At 39.5% G+C, this 18284-nt stretch overlaps 1 protein-coding gene and 1 long non-coding RNA gene across 4 annotated transcripts in view; both read left to right on the top strand.

Moving 5' to 3' along the window:
- ENPP6 (ectonucleotide pyrophosphatase/phosphodiesterase 6) overlaps window positions 1-9286 on the top strand; it is a 112689-nt gene extending 103403 nt beyond the window's left edge. Inside the window, exon 9 of one of the 3 annotated variants that reach the window (XM_060184799.1) lies at window positions 8424-9286. In XM_060184799.1, the coding sequence (XP_060040782.1) occupies window positions 8424-8494 (71 nt within the window). In that variant the 3' untranslated portion in view covers window positions 8495-9286. Of the gene's footprint in view, window positions 1-2103; window positions 2550-8423 lie in introns of those variants that run through there. The other 2 variants (XM_060184788.1, XM_007534057.3) reach the window with 2 other exon arrangements.
- Window positions 2555-5688, top strand: LOC132536665 (uncharacterized). Its single transcript, XR_009548150.1, has 2 exons — window positions 2555-2741; window positions 3076-5688. It is a non-coding gene; the product is annotated as an uncharacterized LOC132536665 (long non-coding RNA).
- Window positions 9287-18284: the final 8998 nt, after the last annotated feature.

Genomic DNA, 18284 nt, shown 5'->3' with positions numbered 1-18284 from the left:
AGCACTAGTGAGGCTTACCCCCTGCAGGTGGGGACCAGGGGCTTGAACCCAGGTCTTTGTGTACTATAATGTGAGTAATTAACCAAGTGGACCACTACCTGGCTCCTTAGTGTTAATACTTTTAATCTATAGTTTTCACTTGCTGGACATTTATTCTGTGTGTTTACTAGTAATAATACCACATTTCCATGCTTGAAACTATGATTCATGGCCATTTTCTTTCTGTTTATTAATTTTTTTAATTTATTTATAAAATGGAAATATTGGCAAGACCATAGGATAAGAGGGTTACAATTCCACACAATTCCCACCACCAGAACTCTGTATTCCATCTCCTCCCTTGAAAGCTTTCCTATTCTTTATCCCTTTTGGAACATGAACTGCACAATAGTTTGCAGAGACTCAGTAAGTGCAGCAAGCAAGTTGGAAGTCCTAAAAAAGACACCATAAAGTACCTAATCATGCCCACTTTCTACTGCCCCCAGCTAGCAAGTGGCTGAAGGTTGGTTGTACAGCTTACATGAGAGTATACAGCTCTCTTTGTACTAAATTCTATCTTAATTCTACAAAGTGAACAAACCTACCATCTAAGAAACTGTCTGGGATTAGGCAGTGGCTCCCCTGGATGAGTGCTCATGTTACCATGCCCAACGATCTGGGTTGAAGCCCCTGATCCCCACCTGTAAGAGGGGAAGCTTCACAAACTGTGGTGACTCCAATATCAGTTTGTTTATTTCACAATTGACTTGAGTAATTTTATCCACCAGTAAAAGGTTACTAAAAAATGTTCCATTGATCTTCTAAAGGCAATTAGGAAACTGTTACTGTTAACCAGCACCAAGAACAATGTACAGTTTCACATTCCTTCAAGCCCTGGGACCTCAGTGTGGGTGGGAGCATAAGGGGCAGAGAAACAGTCTTGGGTTGCTGAGGGTTCTTTACAGGCAAAATCAGTAGCCAGCTAACTAATCCCATACACCATCTACTTCTCTTTGGTGGAGTTCAACAACACAGTCAGTCTTATGAAATCACAACTGCTCTTCAGGCCTCTGTAGAAAATAAACACCATCAGGAGTGGGCACTTAACCCACTGAGCATTTATTTGCCTTACTACGCAGAGGCCCTGGTTACAAGCCTGAGCACCATGGACAGCAGGAGGAGGCTCTATAGATGGTTAAGTGATGCCATATTACCTTTCCTTCCTGTCTCCCTTCCTCCACTCTCTCTCAAAATAAATAAATGAAAAAAAAAAGTGTCCTGAGGAAAGTCACTAAGCAGTGAAATTACACATAATTGACACCCTCGCATCACCTAAAAACACTTTAAAAAGTAATAAACTTCAGGTGGTTCTTCTGGAAAGCTCTGTTGTCAAAGAGGGGGCACAGCTGTGCAAAAAGACAATCTGCTGTGCTGGTTTGGAAAGAAATCCAGCTCCTATGAGACACAGAATGCCACTAATCTACACAACCTGTAGTCTTTCAGATACTTCCTCAGGATCAAGGTTGACATTTTTGCCCATACCCTGTCCACAAAGCTAATTTCCCCTTTCTAAAGCTGCTAGGACCTGAAGCCTAATCCTTCTCATAGATATGTGCAATCGACTTAAAAAAAAATTTGTGGGGAAGGAGGTGGCACACCTAGTTAAGCACACACATTACAGTGTGTAAGGACCTGGGTTCAAGCCCCAGGTCCCCACTTGTAGGGGGAAAGCTTCACTAGTGATGAAGTAGGGCTGCAGGTGTCTCTCTATCTCCCTCTCCCTTTTCAGCTTCTTTCTGTCTCTATCCAATGATAAATAAATTTTAAAAAAACATTCTATTTATTTTTATTTTATTGAGTAGAGATTGAGAGGAAATTGAGACAGAAAAAAGAGAAATAGAAAGGGATAAAAAGAGATACCTGCAGCACTCCTTCACCACTCGTATAAATTTCCCCTTGTGGCTGAGGACCTGGGGCTTGAACCTGGGTCCTCAAGCATGGTAATGTGTGCACTCAACCAGGTATGCCACTGTCTGGCCCCTCTAGTATCTCTCTGTCATGATTCAGACTCTCTCTTGCCAGAAAGTCACTGTCACAACCTGATTTCTTGCCTCTGTCTTTCAGATTTCAAGTCCAGCTTCAGAGCGGCACCAATTAGATCAGTGGATGTCTACAATGTCATGTGCAGAGTGGCAGGTGTCAACCCCCTGCCAAACAACGGGTCTTGGTCCAGGGTGGCATGCATGATGAAGGACAGGGCCAGCTTGGCTCCATCCATACCTCTCCCGGGAAGCTGTACTTTGGCCTTGATTCTCCTCTTGCTGTTTGTTTAGTTGCTCCTCTTGTGGTCTCCACTCAGTCAACCATGCCCCAACAGGAAGGGTTTTCATTCTCTATTTGGATCTTGAATAGCTTCATTAACACAATCAAGGCCAGAAAATTGTAAATGTCTTACTTTTTTTAAAAAGAAATTTTATTAATTTTATATTTGAGAGAGATGCAGAGAGAGACACACACAGAGAGAAACACCAGCGCACTGCTCAGCTCTGGCTTATGGTGGTGCGGGGGGATTGAACCTGGGACTTAGGAGTCTCAGGCATGAGTCTGTTTGCATAACCATTATGCTGTCTTCCCCGCCCAAATGTCTTACTCTGGTATGATTCTATACATAAATGTCCTTGCTTCTTTGAAAGCAGAAGGAGGAGGAGAAAGATAAGGGGTCAAGAGATAGCTCACCAGGTAGGGTGTCTGTCTTGCCTTGTGTGCAGCCCAGGTTTGAGTCCAAGCATTGCACGACAGTGTCCCAGAACTAGGAAAAACTCTGGTGCTGTGGTGTCTCTCCTTCTCTTTCTGAATGAAAAAGTTAAGCTAGGAGTGGTGAAATCATACATGTACGGGGTCTTAGTTCTGGGGGGAAAAAAGATATGGTTTTTCTGAAAGTATGGAAAAGTCTAGCTTTTTAATTTTTTTTCTTTCCACTAGGTCCTTGTCTATGACCTCCCCATACCCAGCAGTCATCCTTGGGTCTCTGGCTGAACTCCCTCACAAAAAAGAAATACCCCATAGGAAAGCATTGAATTTCTATTTCTCATTCAGCTAGTGGATTTTTTTTTCATTTTACACAAGTTCATAAAGATCTTTTTTTTTTTTGGCTCCCCAAAATAAACCCAGGGTCCTGAATCACCTCCCTGATCCAGTTTTTCTTCTCTTTAGCTTATTGAGAGAAGGTGAAATAGATACACACACAGGGGGACAAGCAAGGGGGAGATAGAAGAGACACCACACAACACAGGTCCATTATCCCAAGAGTTCCCTTCCCCCCACTCCAAGCTGTCCATGGTGCTACATCCCCAACTGAGATGGAGATGTCTTACTGCTGAGAATATGGACATATTTGTAGCCATCTCAGGACATGGCTTGGAAGGATGGTGCATGAAGCATGGTGAGACACTGGTATTCTGGAAGCAATATTCAGCAACAGCCAAGGGATTCCTTGAGTGACCCAGACCTTCCAAGACAATAGTGAAGGAGGGTAGTAGTGGAGAGGACATGATTGAAATACATCCCAGTGACTAACCAGTGAGCCTTTTGATTAGGAAACTGATTAAAGTGCAGCCTGAAAGACTGAGGATCTTAGAAACCCCCCAAGAAGAGCCCCTGAGCTTGAGTGGATATGTTCTTGCCTTAGTCATCTAAGTTTGCCATAAGAGGTCTCAAAAAGCAGAGCAACTGCATTTTCCATGACAGGAGAAGCTGTATTATGTGTCTGTATTTGTCTGTCTCTATGATATATGTGCTCTTTATTAGATCTAGACATAGATGCAGGTGTAGGTATAGATAAAGTACTCTATAGTTACAAATGAGAAGGGGCATATGAAATGAGACTCTTCGTCAGGAGAAGGCAATGTATTTGGTCTCCTCCGGACAATGAGACCTGTGTGTGGTGTTCCTCTTAAAAAATGGAGGTGAGCATTCATTTTGGTTCTAGGAGTCTGGAAGCCATCTCTGTGCCTTGTATTAATTAAGAATGCAAAGATTCCCTGCATTTAAAATGTTAAGTATGTATCTTCATACATGTGTGAAGATACACACACACACACACACACACACACACACACACATACAATGTGTTTCCAAGGCATCAAAGCAGCTGGGAAGAAGGCACATCAATCTTTCTTTCCTGATCTAAAAGATATGAGTGTTTGCAAACTGTCAGCTATAGTGTCCAAACAGGCAGCCATTATTTAAATTTCCTTTCTCTTTGAAGGACTATATTATGATGAAATCAATGGAGTCCATCTTATTCCTTTATAAATAAAAGACTCCTCTATCCTTGTGATTAAATATGAAATAGATCATAAAAACCACATGTAAACATGCACTTTTTTGCATTTACCTTTTTTGCTGTTCTACCATTTTTCCTTATTCATTCTTAAACTCTCCAGATGATAAAATTTCAGCATTTTGACAAAATATAGTCACTCAGTAGTGATAAACAGATGTGTGAGAATCATGAAAATGGGTAAATAATGAAGAAAATTCAGGCACTGAATGAGGAAAAAAAGTAAAAAATGCCACCTCAGTGGCTTAATTATTTAGCTATTTTTTCTTGGATCTCTGCTTAAAATTACATTATTTTGTCCTAAAATACTTCACTTTCCCTAAATGTGTTTTTTACCACAAGAATAAAATCTTCTAGAAATATGTATAGAAACTTTTCTCCTGGATTGCTTTACTATTTTACTGCTGACTCCAGGAGGAAGACCACTGATCGGCCTGCAAATGCCAAAGAGAAATGCAAGGGACGATCCTTAAATTAAAGATGAGATGAATAGCTAGTTTCTCTGCCCATAAACCTAATCTCTAGAAACCAATTCAATTAAGTTCTGAAGACCTAAGCATAAATTAGAACAGACCCAGGGAATCCCTCCCAGGTTATATGATTCCTGAATTATAAAGTTCCCAATCTTTACGTTTAAAGAGACATTGGAGACCCACACTGGATCTGAATTCAGTCATAGACTATAGTTTCTAAGTTCTTCAAAGCTGTAAGCATCTCTGGAAGTACCTCTTCTATAGATGTAGGTCCCCAGGATGATTCAGGTGGGAGCTTGGCAAACACTTTAAGGTTACAGTGACTTAAGGTTTGGACTTGCTCTCAAGAGACATGGATTTGAATTTGACCCTGGTTATACCTGAGACTCTAGACAATTTCTCAACCTGCCAGTTTTTTCAGGCACTGTGAAGCTGGTGGTGGCTGCTGATCACAGCTGGATCAAGCTTCCCTCCAGTAGTCCTTAAACCAAAGCAGATGGGAGAAGCCCCAGGGCTGGAGAGGGGGCAAACTTGGCTTCTCCATACCTCACTTTTTGTGGGTCTAAGATTCTATGCTCTAAAACAAACTTATGGTTTAAGATATTTCTGGAAATATTAAGAGATTTCCTAATGTGACTGTGTGTTTAATCATTTTAAGCAATTTTTTGATAGACCAAAGTGCTAGAGAAAAGGAAGCAGAAGCCTTGGAAGGTTGTTTATAAGACATATAAACCTTGGTCTCAGGTATATGCCATGCAACATATACTTATATGATGTTTGGAAATCATAAAATAGAACCTAGTAAAATGCCTCAAATATTTCATAAATGTCTTATAAATATGTGTTGAATGGGGAAAAATAAATGCCTTGAAGGGGACTTGTTTACACTTTCAATACCCTCGGTTTCTATAATTTCTCAAGTGAAATGAGCTCTTCACTTTGAGTTTATTATCTGTTCTTATCAGCCAGCTGACAATATAATTAACCTTCATTCCATGGGCTAAGCAGATTCCAACTCAGGCCCTGCAGACTGATTTAAGAAAGAAATTAAAGAAAAAGGAAATTGGGGGGAGGCAAGAGAAGAGAGGGTAGGAAGACAAGAGATTAGATTAGATTTAAAATATACTAAGCGGGAGTCAGGCTGTAGCGCAGCGGGTTAAGCGCAGGTGGCGCAAAGCACAAGGACCGGCATAAGGATCCCGGTTCGAACCCCGGCTCCCCACCTGCAGGGGAGTCACTTCACAGGCGGTGAAGCAGGTCTGCAGGTGTCTATCTTTCTCTCCCACTCTCTGTCTTCCCCTCCTCTCTCCATTTCTCTCTGTCCTATCCAACAATGACGACAACAACAATAATAACTACAACAATAAAACAACAAGGGCAACAAAAGGGAATAAATAAAATAAAATAAATAAAAATTAAAAAAAGTAAAATATACTAAGCATATTTACTTAAAATAGAACAACTTTATCAAGATCTGATTCACATACAACAACATTCAGATAAAGTATACAATTCAGTTATTTCAGTATATTCACAAAGTTGTACAACCTTGGTCATGATCATTTTAGTCACTTCACAAAGAAGTCCTTATCCATTAGTGTATGGTCTGTCTCTCCCTATTTTCTCTCAGTACCACTTCCAGGCAGCTGGTTAAGTACATCCTGTCTTTGCAGATGTGCTTATTTGAAATACTTTATAAAAATGGAAAAACACAGAGTATTGTTTTTTGTGGCTAGTTCTTTCACTTAGCTTAGTATTTGCAAGGTGAGTGCATGAATTGGTTCTTCACTCTCTGCATTTCCAAATGAAATTCTATTGTAGGGACGTACTACATTTTAACCAGCATCAGTTAATGTGTATTTTTGTCCCAGATTTTGGATATTCTAAATAATGTTGTTTTATGTTTTGGTGGATATGCTTCTGTTTCTCTTGAAAATGACCCTAGAGTGGAATTACTAAGTCATAAAGCAGTGACATGCTTTAAGATTTTTTTTTTTTTAACTGGTTGGCTTAGTTCGCATCACATCTCCACCTACAGTGTATGAGAGGGGAGGGTTCTCCACAGCTCCACCAACACTTGCTATTATCTTTTTTAAAATTATAGCCATCCTAGTGGGTGTGATGTGTTTTCTCGCTGTGTTTCTGAACTGCTGTTTCCTCTACTTGTGCCTTTCAATTTTAAGTTCCTCTTACTTTAGTCAATTCTCTTTATCCTTCTGGATTAGAGCCCCATCCTCACCAAGTTAGCATCTCTTTCCTTTAGAGCTCAGGATATTACAAAGCAAACTTGCTGCCATTTGCTGCCAAGAATTCACCAACTACCCAAGCCAGACGAATGTCTGAATGTATCTTCTCATTTTTGGCATCTAAACAAAGTGTGGTGTTCCAACCAAGTATACTGTGAAATAGCTGATAATTATCTGGTGAAATGAATGAATGAATGACATTAAAAGGTTTGGGTAGCCTTGTGAAAAGATTGCTTTACACCTGAGGAAGATGGGTCAATATTGGGGCAGCTTAGAATGTTCCTAATCATAACCACAGAATGTGAGCTCAGATCTATAGGGATGCAGAGGTCACATAGGCTCCTAAGCTGAATATGGGCCCCAGATCACATCAAATCAATGGGGTTTACAGTCAACAATATTTATACACCTTTCCCATATTAGGGAGCTACTCTCTTCCCTGATCCAGCTTTCTGGTCCTTCTGCCAGCCATGACATCTTCTCCCCAGACAACAACTTGGATCTACCTGCATATCAGATTTCAGGCTGGGTGGGGGGCGGGGGGGTGGGAACTAGTGTAGCCACAGGCCCTTTGAAATATAACTGAAATATGCCTACTAGCTATCTACAAAATGGAGGACCCCCCCCCCCAACACTTCATCTGCACTATTCCAGCCTTTAGGTCCATGATTGGTCAACAATTTGTTTGGCTTTATATGTTAACTCTCTTTTCAGCCACCAGCTTCCAGATGCTAGCAGGATACTGACCAGACTTCCCTAGACAGACAACCCTACCAATGTGTCCTGGAGCTCCGCTTCCCCAGAGCTCCACCCTACTAGGAAAAAAGAGAGGCAGGCTGGGAGTATGGATCAAACAGTCAACGAACGCCCACATTCAGTGGGGAAGCAATTACAGAAGCCAGACCTTCCACCTTCTGCATCCCACAATGACCTTGGGTCCATACTCCCAGAGAGATAAAGAATAGGAAAGCTTTCAGGGGAGGGGATGGGATACAGAGATATGGTGGTGGGAATTGTGTGGAGTTGTACCACTCTTATCCTGTGGTTTTGTTAATGTCTCCTTTTTATAAATAAATTTAAAAAATTAAAAATAAATAAAAATAAATTACATAAAAAAGAATTATGGGTTAGAAATGCCAGAGCTATAAAGAATAGAGAAGCTCTCAAGCAAGTGGATTGGATGCAGAGTTCTTCTGGGGGGGGTGGGAATTGTATGGAATTGTACCCCTCTTATCCTATAGTCTTGTCAATATTTCCATTTTATAAATAAAAATTTTATTTAAAAAGGAATTGCCGGAGCAAAAAAAAATGTTTTGTAAAAAGAAGCAGTGTTTGACAAATGACCTGCAGTGTGACACAGGATTTTCTCTGAATGCCTTTCAGCAGGCCTCCTCCTTAACTGTGAACCAGAGGAAGTAGAGCAGATGGGAAGAAAGCAAGAGAAGATAAATTAGTTCTGTCTTCACCACATGTAATCGCCTTTTCAACATGACTTCAATGCAAGCTGGTTCTGTCATTTCCCAATGGTTAGGAAGAGACCGCTAGAGAGGGTTCAAAGGAGGGCATACCCCAGGCGTGACTCAGGCAGCTTAGGTGATACAGGAATGAACTGCTGGACTTTCAAGCAGAAGATCCTGAGTTCAACCCACAGCATCGCATAGGCAGAGTGATGCTCTGGTTCTCTATCCTCTCTCTATAATAAACATATCTGTTAAAAAAACAAAAGAAAGAAAAGAAAAAAGAAAAGAAAAGAAAAAAAGACATACATAGGGAGGAGGAAGAACCATATCATCACCCTCCCCTTCCCCAAACCTTTGATACTGAAAGGTGAGGTATTGGGGAAGTAGGGAGTAGAAGCAGCTGGAAGGAGAGAACTTTCCGTGGGAGGACAGTGGTGTGTAAGAGCTCCTTTTCTTGAGGAAACCTGGTTAGTCCTCTCCTCCCTGCCCTGTTGCCCTGTTTCTTGGAAAATTCTTCTCCCAGGGAGGCATTGGTAGGAAAAGTAGGGGCTGAAACTCCACCCTATCTAAGAACCAGGGGGTGCTTTGATGTGGATCACAGAAAAATGTCAGTGAAAATTAGGTCCTTTGAAACTCTTAAAGGAAAACCAGTGAAATAGCTCCCCTGGACTGTGTGCTAGCTTTGCACATGAGTGATGCAGACTGGATTCTGGTCCCTATTACACTAGAGGGAGCTTCAGTGTTGCCCTATCTTTCCTTTTATTCCCTCTGTCTCTCTCTTCTTTCTTTCTTTGTTCTTTTTCAAATAATAAATAATAACATAATAAACAAATACATTTCTTTTTTAAAAATGAGAGACTTGGACTTTCCTATACATTACCTGCATCAGGCCTGCTCTGGTAAGAGGCTATGCCATTTCTGTCCCAGTGAATACACAATATCTCATTCCAGCATAGGCTGCTCTCCCCACTCCCCCCTTCCCCGACCCAAACAATGCAGTAATGATATATTAGTCACCAAATCTTTGGACCCTCCTGCGGGTGGTGGGTGGGGGAAGATAAGATTTTAAAGCTTAAAAACAATGAGAGTTACCAGAAAGGGAAGCATTAAAAATTGGAAATGTTAATGTATGAAAGCTGTTAGATTAAGTCCCAAGAAGAGCCAGCAAGATAGCTCACTTGGATAATGTCCCTGCTTTGTCACAGGCATAATGGCCCAGGTTTGATGCCAAACCCCCACAACACTGAGAGAAGCTTTGATACCATTGGGTCAATCTCTCTGTTTCTCTATTTCTGTCTCAGTCTTTCCATCTGAACAAGTCAGCCTAGAATAGTGAGGCTCCAGTGATAACAGTAACAACAACAGTCATTTCCCTGTAACAAAAGGACATGCTGCAATTTAAGTGAAGTGTTGAGATATGCAGTAGTAGAATGCTGAATTTGCATTCAAGAAGACCCAGGTTCAATCCTTGACACTAGCAACAGCCAGAGCTGAGCACTGCTCTGATTTTAAAAAGAAAAAAATACAGTAAATATAAAAAAAAAACAGTGAATACTCTCTACTATTTAAAAAACAAAAACATAGCATATGGATTGGCAAGAGAGACTGCTCACCTGGGACGGGATCTGTTTTGTCATCTATCTGACCCAGGTTCAAACCTCTAGTATCTACTTGCTACAAGCCTCTCCAGCCCAATGTAGAGGAATTCAAAATATAGTTTTGAAGAGTATCTTTAAGGTAAGTCATGACATTATTATTTTTTAGGTCCTTTTATCACATGGGAGTGCTAAAGCTCTGGAGAAGCTTACATGCTATGCTGTCTCTCCATTTAGAAAAAAATACATGTGAATACATCAAAACCGTGAAAGTCCCATTAACTAAATTAATAAAAGACACGTATTCCTATATACAAATGACTCATGAGCAAAGGAAAGCACTTTATAATTTCACAACCATTCAAATACAATACAAGCAATTGATTCAAGCTAAAAGGATTCTGGGAGAGGGGTGATGGTAGCAGAGGGGGTTATTTATTTATTTGTTTGTTTGATTGTGTTAGTCTCACTGAGTCCTTGTCTTAGCAATGGGGCAGAGAAAAAGGAAAGCAAAATTAGCAATCCAAAGACAACATCTACAGTAAAACTAGGTGACAAAGATCCCAGGCGCCAGTGCATTGGGACAAACTACCAGTTGTCAAGATAGCATCTGTGAGGAAAGACGCTGGCAAAATCAAGGGGACACATGATGCACCTACGAACTAGGGGATCTCAAAAATATCACATGTCCACTGAAATGCAGAGTCTGAAGTGTTGAAACTGAGGGAGAGTAGGTCAATCTAATAAAAAGTGAATGCCAAAATACCTGTTAAGATCTGAACAGTGGTGTTTGTTCCCAAGCAACCCAGAAAACTATTTAGGTAGGGCTCAATTCTAGGACAGGATCAAAACTGAGTCATCTGCTGGGAAGTAAATAAAAGAAAATACAGCGAGAGACGTAATAGAGATGAAGGGGGGAAAATGTCAAATAAATAAAGGAATGAAGGGAGTTAAGAATACTTAGGGGGAGTCGGGCTGTAGCGCAGCGGGTTAAGCGCAGGTGGCGCAAAGCACAAGGACCGGCATAAGGATCCCGGTTCGAACCCCGGCTCCCCACCTGCAGGGGAGTCACTTCACAGGCGGTGAAGTAGGTCTGCAGGTGTCTATCTTTCTCTCCTCCTCTCTGTCTTCCCCTCCTCTCTCCATTTCTCTCTGTCCTATCCAACAATGACGACAACAACAATAATAACTACAACAATAAAAAAAAACACAAGGGCAACAAAAGGGAATAAATAAATAAAAATAAAATATTTAAAAAAAGAATACTTAGAAAACAAATTACCATATACATATATTTTATTCTACATGAAAACAGAGACACTATAAAATTAGAAAGCTATCCATATACCTTTCTACAATTAAAAATTATTTGGTTTCAAATAAATATATGTTAAGTACTGGGGTCAAATTCCACACTGAAGTGATATTTTTTTAAGTGAATTATAGATCAGAAGAAAATTTCTTTAGTCAAAGAAAGCATGTTAGAAAGACCTGGGGGCCAGACAGTGGCACATCCAGCTAAGCACATACAAAGTACAAGGACCCGGGTTTGAGACCCCACTCTCTACCTATAGGGGGTCTGCTTCAGGTGTCTATCTCTCTCTCCTTCTACCTCCCCATCCTCTCTCAATTTACCTCTGTCTTATTTTAAAATTAAAATAAATTTTTAAAAAAGGGAAAAATGGCCATTGGATTCTTAGTACTGGCACTGAGCCCCAATGATAACCCTGGTAGCAGTGAAAAGAAAGAAAGGAAGAAAGAAAGAAAGAAAGAAAGAAAGAAAGAAAGAAAGAAAGAAAGAAAGAAAGAGGAAGGAAGAAAGAGAGAGGAAGGAAGGAAAACTCATTCACAAGGGGATCAACTATAACTTGCTGTTTCAAGATGAACCAATATACAGCAAAAAAAAAACTAGATAAAAGGATAAATAAAGCTATACAAATTAAAAAATTCAGAAGATTTGAGTCAAGGAGTAAGAGATAAAGTGAAATAATTTCAGAAGTTAAATTTCTACTGGGTAGAACAAAGAGCTAATAATAATGGCAGGTAATGAATGCCTCAGGAGAAATAAAATTCTAAATATAATCTAAAATAAATTAAAAGGAAAAAACTTCAAGAGCAAGTGACAAATTCTGAGGTTAGACAGAGACCATCTAATGTACAATATTAGGAATTCAAGAGGAAGAAAGAGGAAGAATAGAATAAATAGTAGAACTATAATTCAACATGCTTTCCTGAAAAGAAAAAAGACAGCAAGCATTTCTGGAGGTATTAGAGTTGTAAGTTATTTTAATTTTCTCCTTTATACTTTCTGTAGTTTGGAAATGTTTCATAATAAACCTGTAACTGAAAAAAAAAGTATTTTTTATATAAAACACAAAAAATAAAATTGTTACTAAACATTTATGTATACAATGCTTTAGATGTATGCTTTAGGGTAAAAAAAAAATCTCTATTTTAAGAGTATCACCCTGTAGCCATAAACAGCATACATATAATTTTTAGGACTGAGGAAACAGCATAGCAGTTATGCAAAAGATTTCCATGTCCGAGGCTTTGAAGTCCTAGGCTTAATCCTCAGCACCACCATAAGCTTCTGCTGAGCAATGTTCTGTTAAAATATATGTGTGTGGGAGTCAGGCGGTTGCTGCAGCGGGTTAAGCGCACGTGGCACAAAGAGCAAGGACCGGAGTAATGATCCTGGTTTGAGCCCCAGCTCCCCACCTGTAGGGGAGTCGCTTCACAGGCGGTGAAGCAGGTCTGCAGGTGTCTATCTTTCTTTCCCCTTCTCTGTCTTCCCCTCCTCTCTCCATTTCTTTCTGTCCTATCCAACAATGATGACATCAATAACAACAACAATAAAACAACAAGGGCAACAAAAGGGAGAACAAATAAATAAATATTTTTTAAAAAAACTTTAAAAATATGTGTATGCGTGTGTGTGTGTGTGTGTGTGTGTGTGTGTGTGTGTGTAATTTTTTAAGGTGCTCCTTCACTAAAGTAGCGATATATTTATCTCTCTAGGCATAAAGACTCCATAAGTCTCTAGACAGTGATGAACGGATTACAATGAGAAATGCACTGCCCAGAAAGTCCCATGACTGTGTTCCCAGAGTCTTCTGTAGCCCTGAGTCAGTACCATCTGGTCAAGTCTGTTGGTGAGCAACAGAACCTAGGAGAAGTAGGATATTAGTTTTCCTTTCAAATGCTTGGCACTTTTTTGCTGTTTGTTTTAATTGTTGTCATTGTTTTTAGAAAGACAAACAGAAAGAGAGAAAGAGAAAAAGGAAGGCAGGGAGGAAAGAAGGAAGGAAGGAATGGAGGGAGGGTGGAAGGAAGGAAGGAAGGAAGGAAGGAAGCACAAGGAAGGAAGGAAGGAAGGAAGGAAGGAAGGAAGGAAGGAAGGAAGGAAGGAAGGAAGGAAGGAAGGAAGGAAGGAAGGAAGGAAGGACTACAGCACTGAAGTTTCCTTCAATGAGATGGGGCCTGAACTCAAACCTGGGTCATGCATCTGGCAAAGCAGCACACTCTCCAAGTCAGTTATTTTGCTGGTGCCAACTCCATCATTTTGGTTCAGGAATTTGGGATTTATGAATAATTACTGCCCAGAAGATATCCTATTCCAAATAAATAAGAACTGGAAGAGCACAGCCCCCCCCACCTGAAGTTTCTCAACATAGGTATGAAATAATCCCAGCTCTTCAGTGAGACAGGAAGTTGGCACACATAGCATTACAGGGAAATACTTTTATCAGATGTATTTCCAAAGAGCTACAACTGACCAGTGCAGATTTCAGTGCTCAGAAGATAAGGTATCAAGATAACTGCCCAAAGAGTGAAGTGATTTCAACTTTTGATTTTAATCCATCTTTCCTTTTCAAGTCAACTACTCAAATGCCTTGATTTCCTTCCTGCAAAAGGAAGGCAATCTTACCTGTTACTTCCTTTACCAGGGTGCAATGAGAAGAGGTTTATAAATACCATACATGCCCTTGGGAGTAAAAGTGGTTGTATAAGCACAAAGTGTTGCATGTGCAGAGTTAGCACAGAATACATAAAAATAGAGGAAAGAAGTTCAAAAGGAGAGCTGATGTCTTAAAAATATACCACAGGGTGGCTTCTCAGTTGTTGTGGGTGTTATATAGGTCTCCAAATGCAACTGAGTGGCTGAGTTTGAGGTGATCATAAAATATAGGACATAGAATATGAGCAGCCCTCACAAGAATGCTTGGTTGGGTATAGTTGTCCCATGAGACTGAGCAAAGACCTGAAAGAATATAAACCACAAGCCCATAGAGAAAATATCACAGGTTGGTTGAGGGTCTTTGGCCATGTTCTCAAACCTCAAAGTGTGTGAGAATCACTTGGTGGTTTTGGTAAAGCACATCTTTCCAGAACTTTCTTCCAGAAATTATTGGTTGGTTTGGACTTCTGTCCAAGAGTTTTCATTTTAATGAACTGAACTGACTGTATCCATACCAAACTGTAGAATCAGTTGTCTAAGATTCTATATGTGAACGTTTTTAGTGAGCCAACTCTAAAGGCCAAAATGGGCAGGAGCTTCCCAAATTCTAGACCCAGTTCTTTCCACATGTGAGTCCAGTATAGCTAGTGAAGAAGAGAAAGAAAGCAAAAGTGTCTGGGGGCAGACATCACACCAAATACAGGCATGCCCTTTCCCAAGTAGCAAATGATAACTGACCAAGGTTATGGGGTTCCTTGTAGATAAGTATTCTAGTTTCATGTTGTATAGTATGGCACCCATGATCATATGAAGCCAGGACACACTTCAAATATAGCTAGTCAAAATTAAGAGCTAATGTAAGAACAAATCCTACATTAGTTTTCAAAGACCTAGATGTAAAAAAAAATTTCATTAATATTTTTTAAAGATTTTATTTATGTATTTATTTATTTATTAGAAATATATGAGAGAGAAAGAACCAGACATCACTCTGGCACATGTGCTGCCAGGTATCAAACTCAGGACCTCATGCTTGAGAATCTAAAGCTCTATCAATGCACCACCTCCCGGACCACTCATTAATATTTTATATATCGATTTCATGTAGAAATAATCTTCTAGAAATTATTTAATATCTAATAATTAAAGACTATCAAATATCAATAAAATATAGTATTAAAATTAATTTCACTGTTTCTTTTTTTCTAATTGAGGTTACTAGAAAATCACAAATGATTTATGTGACTCATAGTCTAGTGAATAGAGTTATAGATCAGTGTGCTCCCTGGATCTTAAATTTATAGAATTCTGTGATCTTTGATAGATTCCTTATGGATAACTCTTGTGTGCCAAGAGTTACTTTTTCATTGTTCTCTTAGCAGGGTGACTATAGTGTAATGGCTCTTTGATGTGGTTCATTGATTAGTCCAGAAAGCTAGCCAGACATAGAGACCCCTAATATACAAAGACTTAAAGGACATAATTCAATTAATAAATGAAAAGACAATAAAACCTCCAAATATATGGCCACTTGTGTGCTATAAAGAATCTCTACCCTATGTATCCTCTTTTTATCTTTTCTCCATGGGAAAGGAAAGGAGGAGAAGAGATGCAGAGATAAGGTTAGGGAATTGATACCCCAGTTCTACAGAGGACAAGAACAAATTTGGGTCGTTACGTCTTCTCCCGGAAGAAATCTTCTACTTGCTACAAGCCTCTCCAGCCCAATGTAGAATAACTCAAAATACAGATTTTGAAGAGTATCTTTAAGGTAAGTCATGGAATTATTATTTTTTTATATTTATTTATTTCCTTTTGTTGCCCTTGTTTTGTTGTTGTAGTTATTATTATTGTTGTTGATGTCGTTGTTGGATAAGACAGAAATGGAGAGAGGAAGGGAAGACAGAGAGAGGGAGAGAAAAATAGACACCTGCAGACCTGCTTCACTGCTTGTGAAGCAACTCCCTAGCAGGTGGGGAGCCAGGAGCTCTAACCGGGATCGTAAGCCTGTCCTTGCGCTTTGCACCACATGCGCTTAACCCGCTGCACTATCGCCCAACTCCTGACATTATTATTATTATTATTATTCAGGTCCTTTTATCACTGACCCAAATGCCAATAAAGATACAATTAAGACAAGAGCAAAATTCTATCCAAATGGCAGAACAGAGATAAATTTGTAGGTTCTTTGGGAGCATGACAAAATTTACACCTAGACAAAAGTGTAAGAAAGAGCTTCTCACCTTATTAACTAAACTAGAACTAAAAATAAATATTCTGATGTGTTCTGACTTCTTGGCTGTGTTGGGTGCTATGGTGCTCTAAAAAAAAAAAGGATTCTATAATTCTCACAAGCCTCCATTTTTTTTCTCCAAATTATTTTATTGGGAAGATAATGTTTTTTGAAACTATTATTTATACATGGATACAGTATATTTTAAAGAAAATTTTAGTGATTTGATACTGATTTACAAGATTCTAAGATAATAGGGGTATAATTCCATTCAGTTCCTACCACCAGAGTTCTATGCCCCATCTCCTCCATTGGAAACTTCCCAGTTATTTATTCATCTAAAAATCTCTGCCTCCATCTTTCTGGTGAGCTGACTTGAGCTCCTGTAACTCGTGCTTTCTGTCCCGGAGGTTTGGGGGACAAAGCTATGGCACTTCCAAACTCTCTTAATCTTAATATGTTTGAGAACATCTTTTCTAAAGAGTTGAATCAATGACCACGGCAACTCCATTAAGTGGTCCAAATTGTAGTATTTTTATTTAAATATGGCTACAAGATGAGATTCTGGCAGGGAGAGGGCTGCGAAGAGGAGGGTGCTCTGGAGTTCTGGTGCATGATGATGGAAATGGATCTAAATTGGGGCAGAGAGTGTTTTGCATACATTTATCATGGAGAGATGAGAAATTGTACCCATGTGTCAACAATGGTATTGTACATTATTTAAACTCCCAAGAAAATGATAAAATATTAATAATGATAACCTTCAACATTTAAAATGCAAAGTTCATAGCATCCTGCTAGAACTTTACCCAGTAGAATGAAGTGGACAAAATTATTGATAGAAATTCTATCAACTGGCAGATTAGGGAACTAACTGTACTTTCCTTTGCCCAAGTAAGCTTGCTCACAAAATATAATTCAAGAGGATCTTAGCTGATTTGCCTTGAGTTATATTATATTGAAGATGACAATCTAGTTTAAGCAGAATTATACAAGAGAAGTCACAGACACACTTCAGAGTCACACACTCTGTGAGGCAATGAATGAGCTGATTTCTCAGCCAAGCAGGTCAGAGGTCAAAGAGCCTCCCAACCCACTCCACCATTTTTTTTTTTTTTTTGGTTGCACTTACTGTGTATTTTCTGACAGGAAATGGAACTCGGGTTGATAATTACCAGGCATGCAGATAAGGTTTCCTCATTAAAGTCTCATAAAACCATGAAAATAAATCAGTACAAGTGAAGAGAGAAAGAAAATCTTCTGTTTAGACTTTTTCCATGACCATGTAGACCAATTATTTTTTCCTCTTCCAACCCAGTGACTTTCTTTTCAGCTACCATAGGACCTGATCATCAGAGGAAAGAACTTGGAGACCTCACAGGAACTTTTCTGACTTCAAGTTAATGACTTGGTATGTCAAGGGCAGGCCAACCCTGGCAGAATAAATTATGAAAGTGCAGCTGAAGAAACACAGTCAAGGAAACCCATGTAATACATGTCTATAGATATGATATCAACATAAATAAATACTACAACTTCAAGAAAATTGAAGTGATCCATTTGGTCTGTCCTGAAAAGAAAAACTGTCTGGGACTCACATATGTAGTGACAGTCCCAAATGAAACACCATCAGAAATGGGAAGGGACGACCCTTCCCCAACCCCCCCCCCCCCCGCCAAGAATGTTCTTTCATTTTTGGGACTTAAATATCAGGCCAGGGTTAGGCATCATCACCTCCTCACCTGAACCAGAAGCCATCCTTTATATCTGATTGAAAGCATCCAGGTAGTGAAATATTTCTAAATCTAAGAGTCCAGAGTTAGTCTTTCCTTAAGCTAATTTGCCTGGAAACAACCAGCAAAATTATTTTCATAGGTTTTGTGGCTATACTTCCAGGGCTTTCATTATCTGTCACTTATTTTAAAAAGTCCCTTCATTTGTTAAGGGCTATGTGCACCACTGTAGGGGAACATCCCTGCTTGTCACATGAAGCAG

The sequence above is a fragment of the Erinaceus europaeus genome, chromosome 2 (assembly GCF_950295315.1).
Source record: "Erinaceus europaeus chromosome 2, mEriEur2.1, whole genome shotgun sequence".
Classification (NCBI taxonomy): Eukaryota; Metazoa; Chordata; class Mammalia; order Eulipotyphla; family Erinaceidae; genus Erinaceus; species Erinaceus europaeus.
The sequence above is the reverse complement of the archived record's forward strand: the minus strand, read 5'-3'. Positions and strand labels throughout refer to the sequence as shown.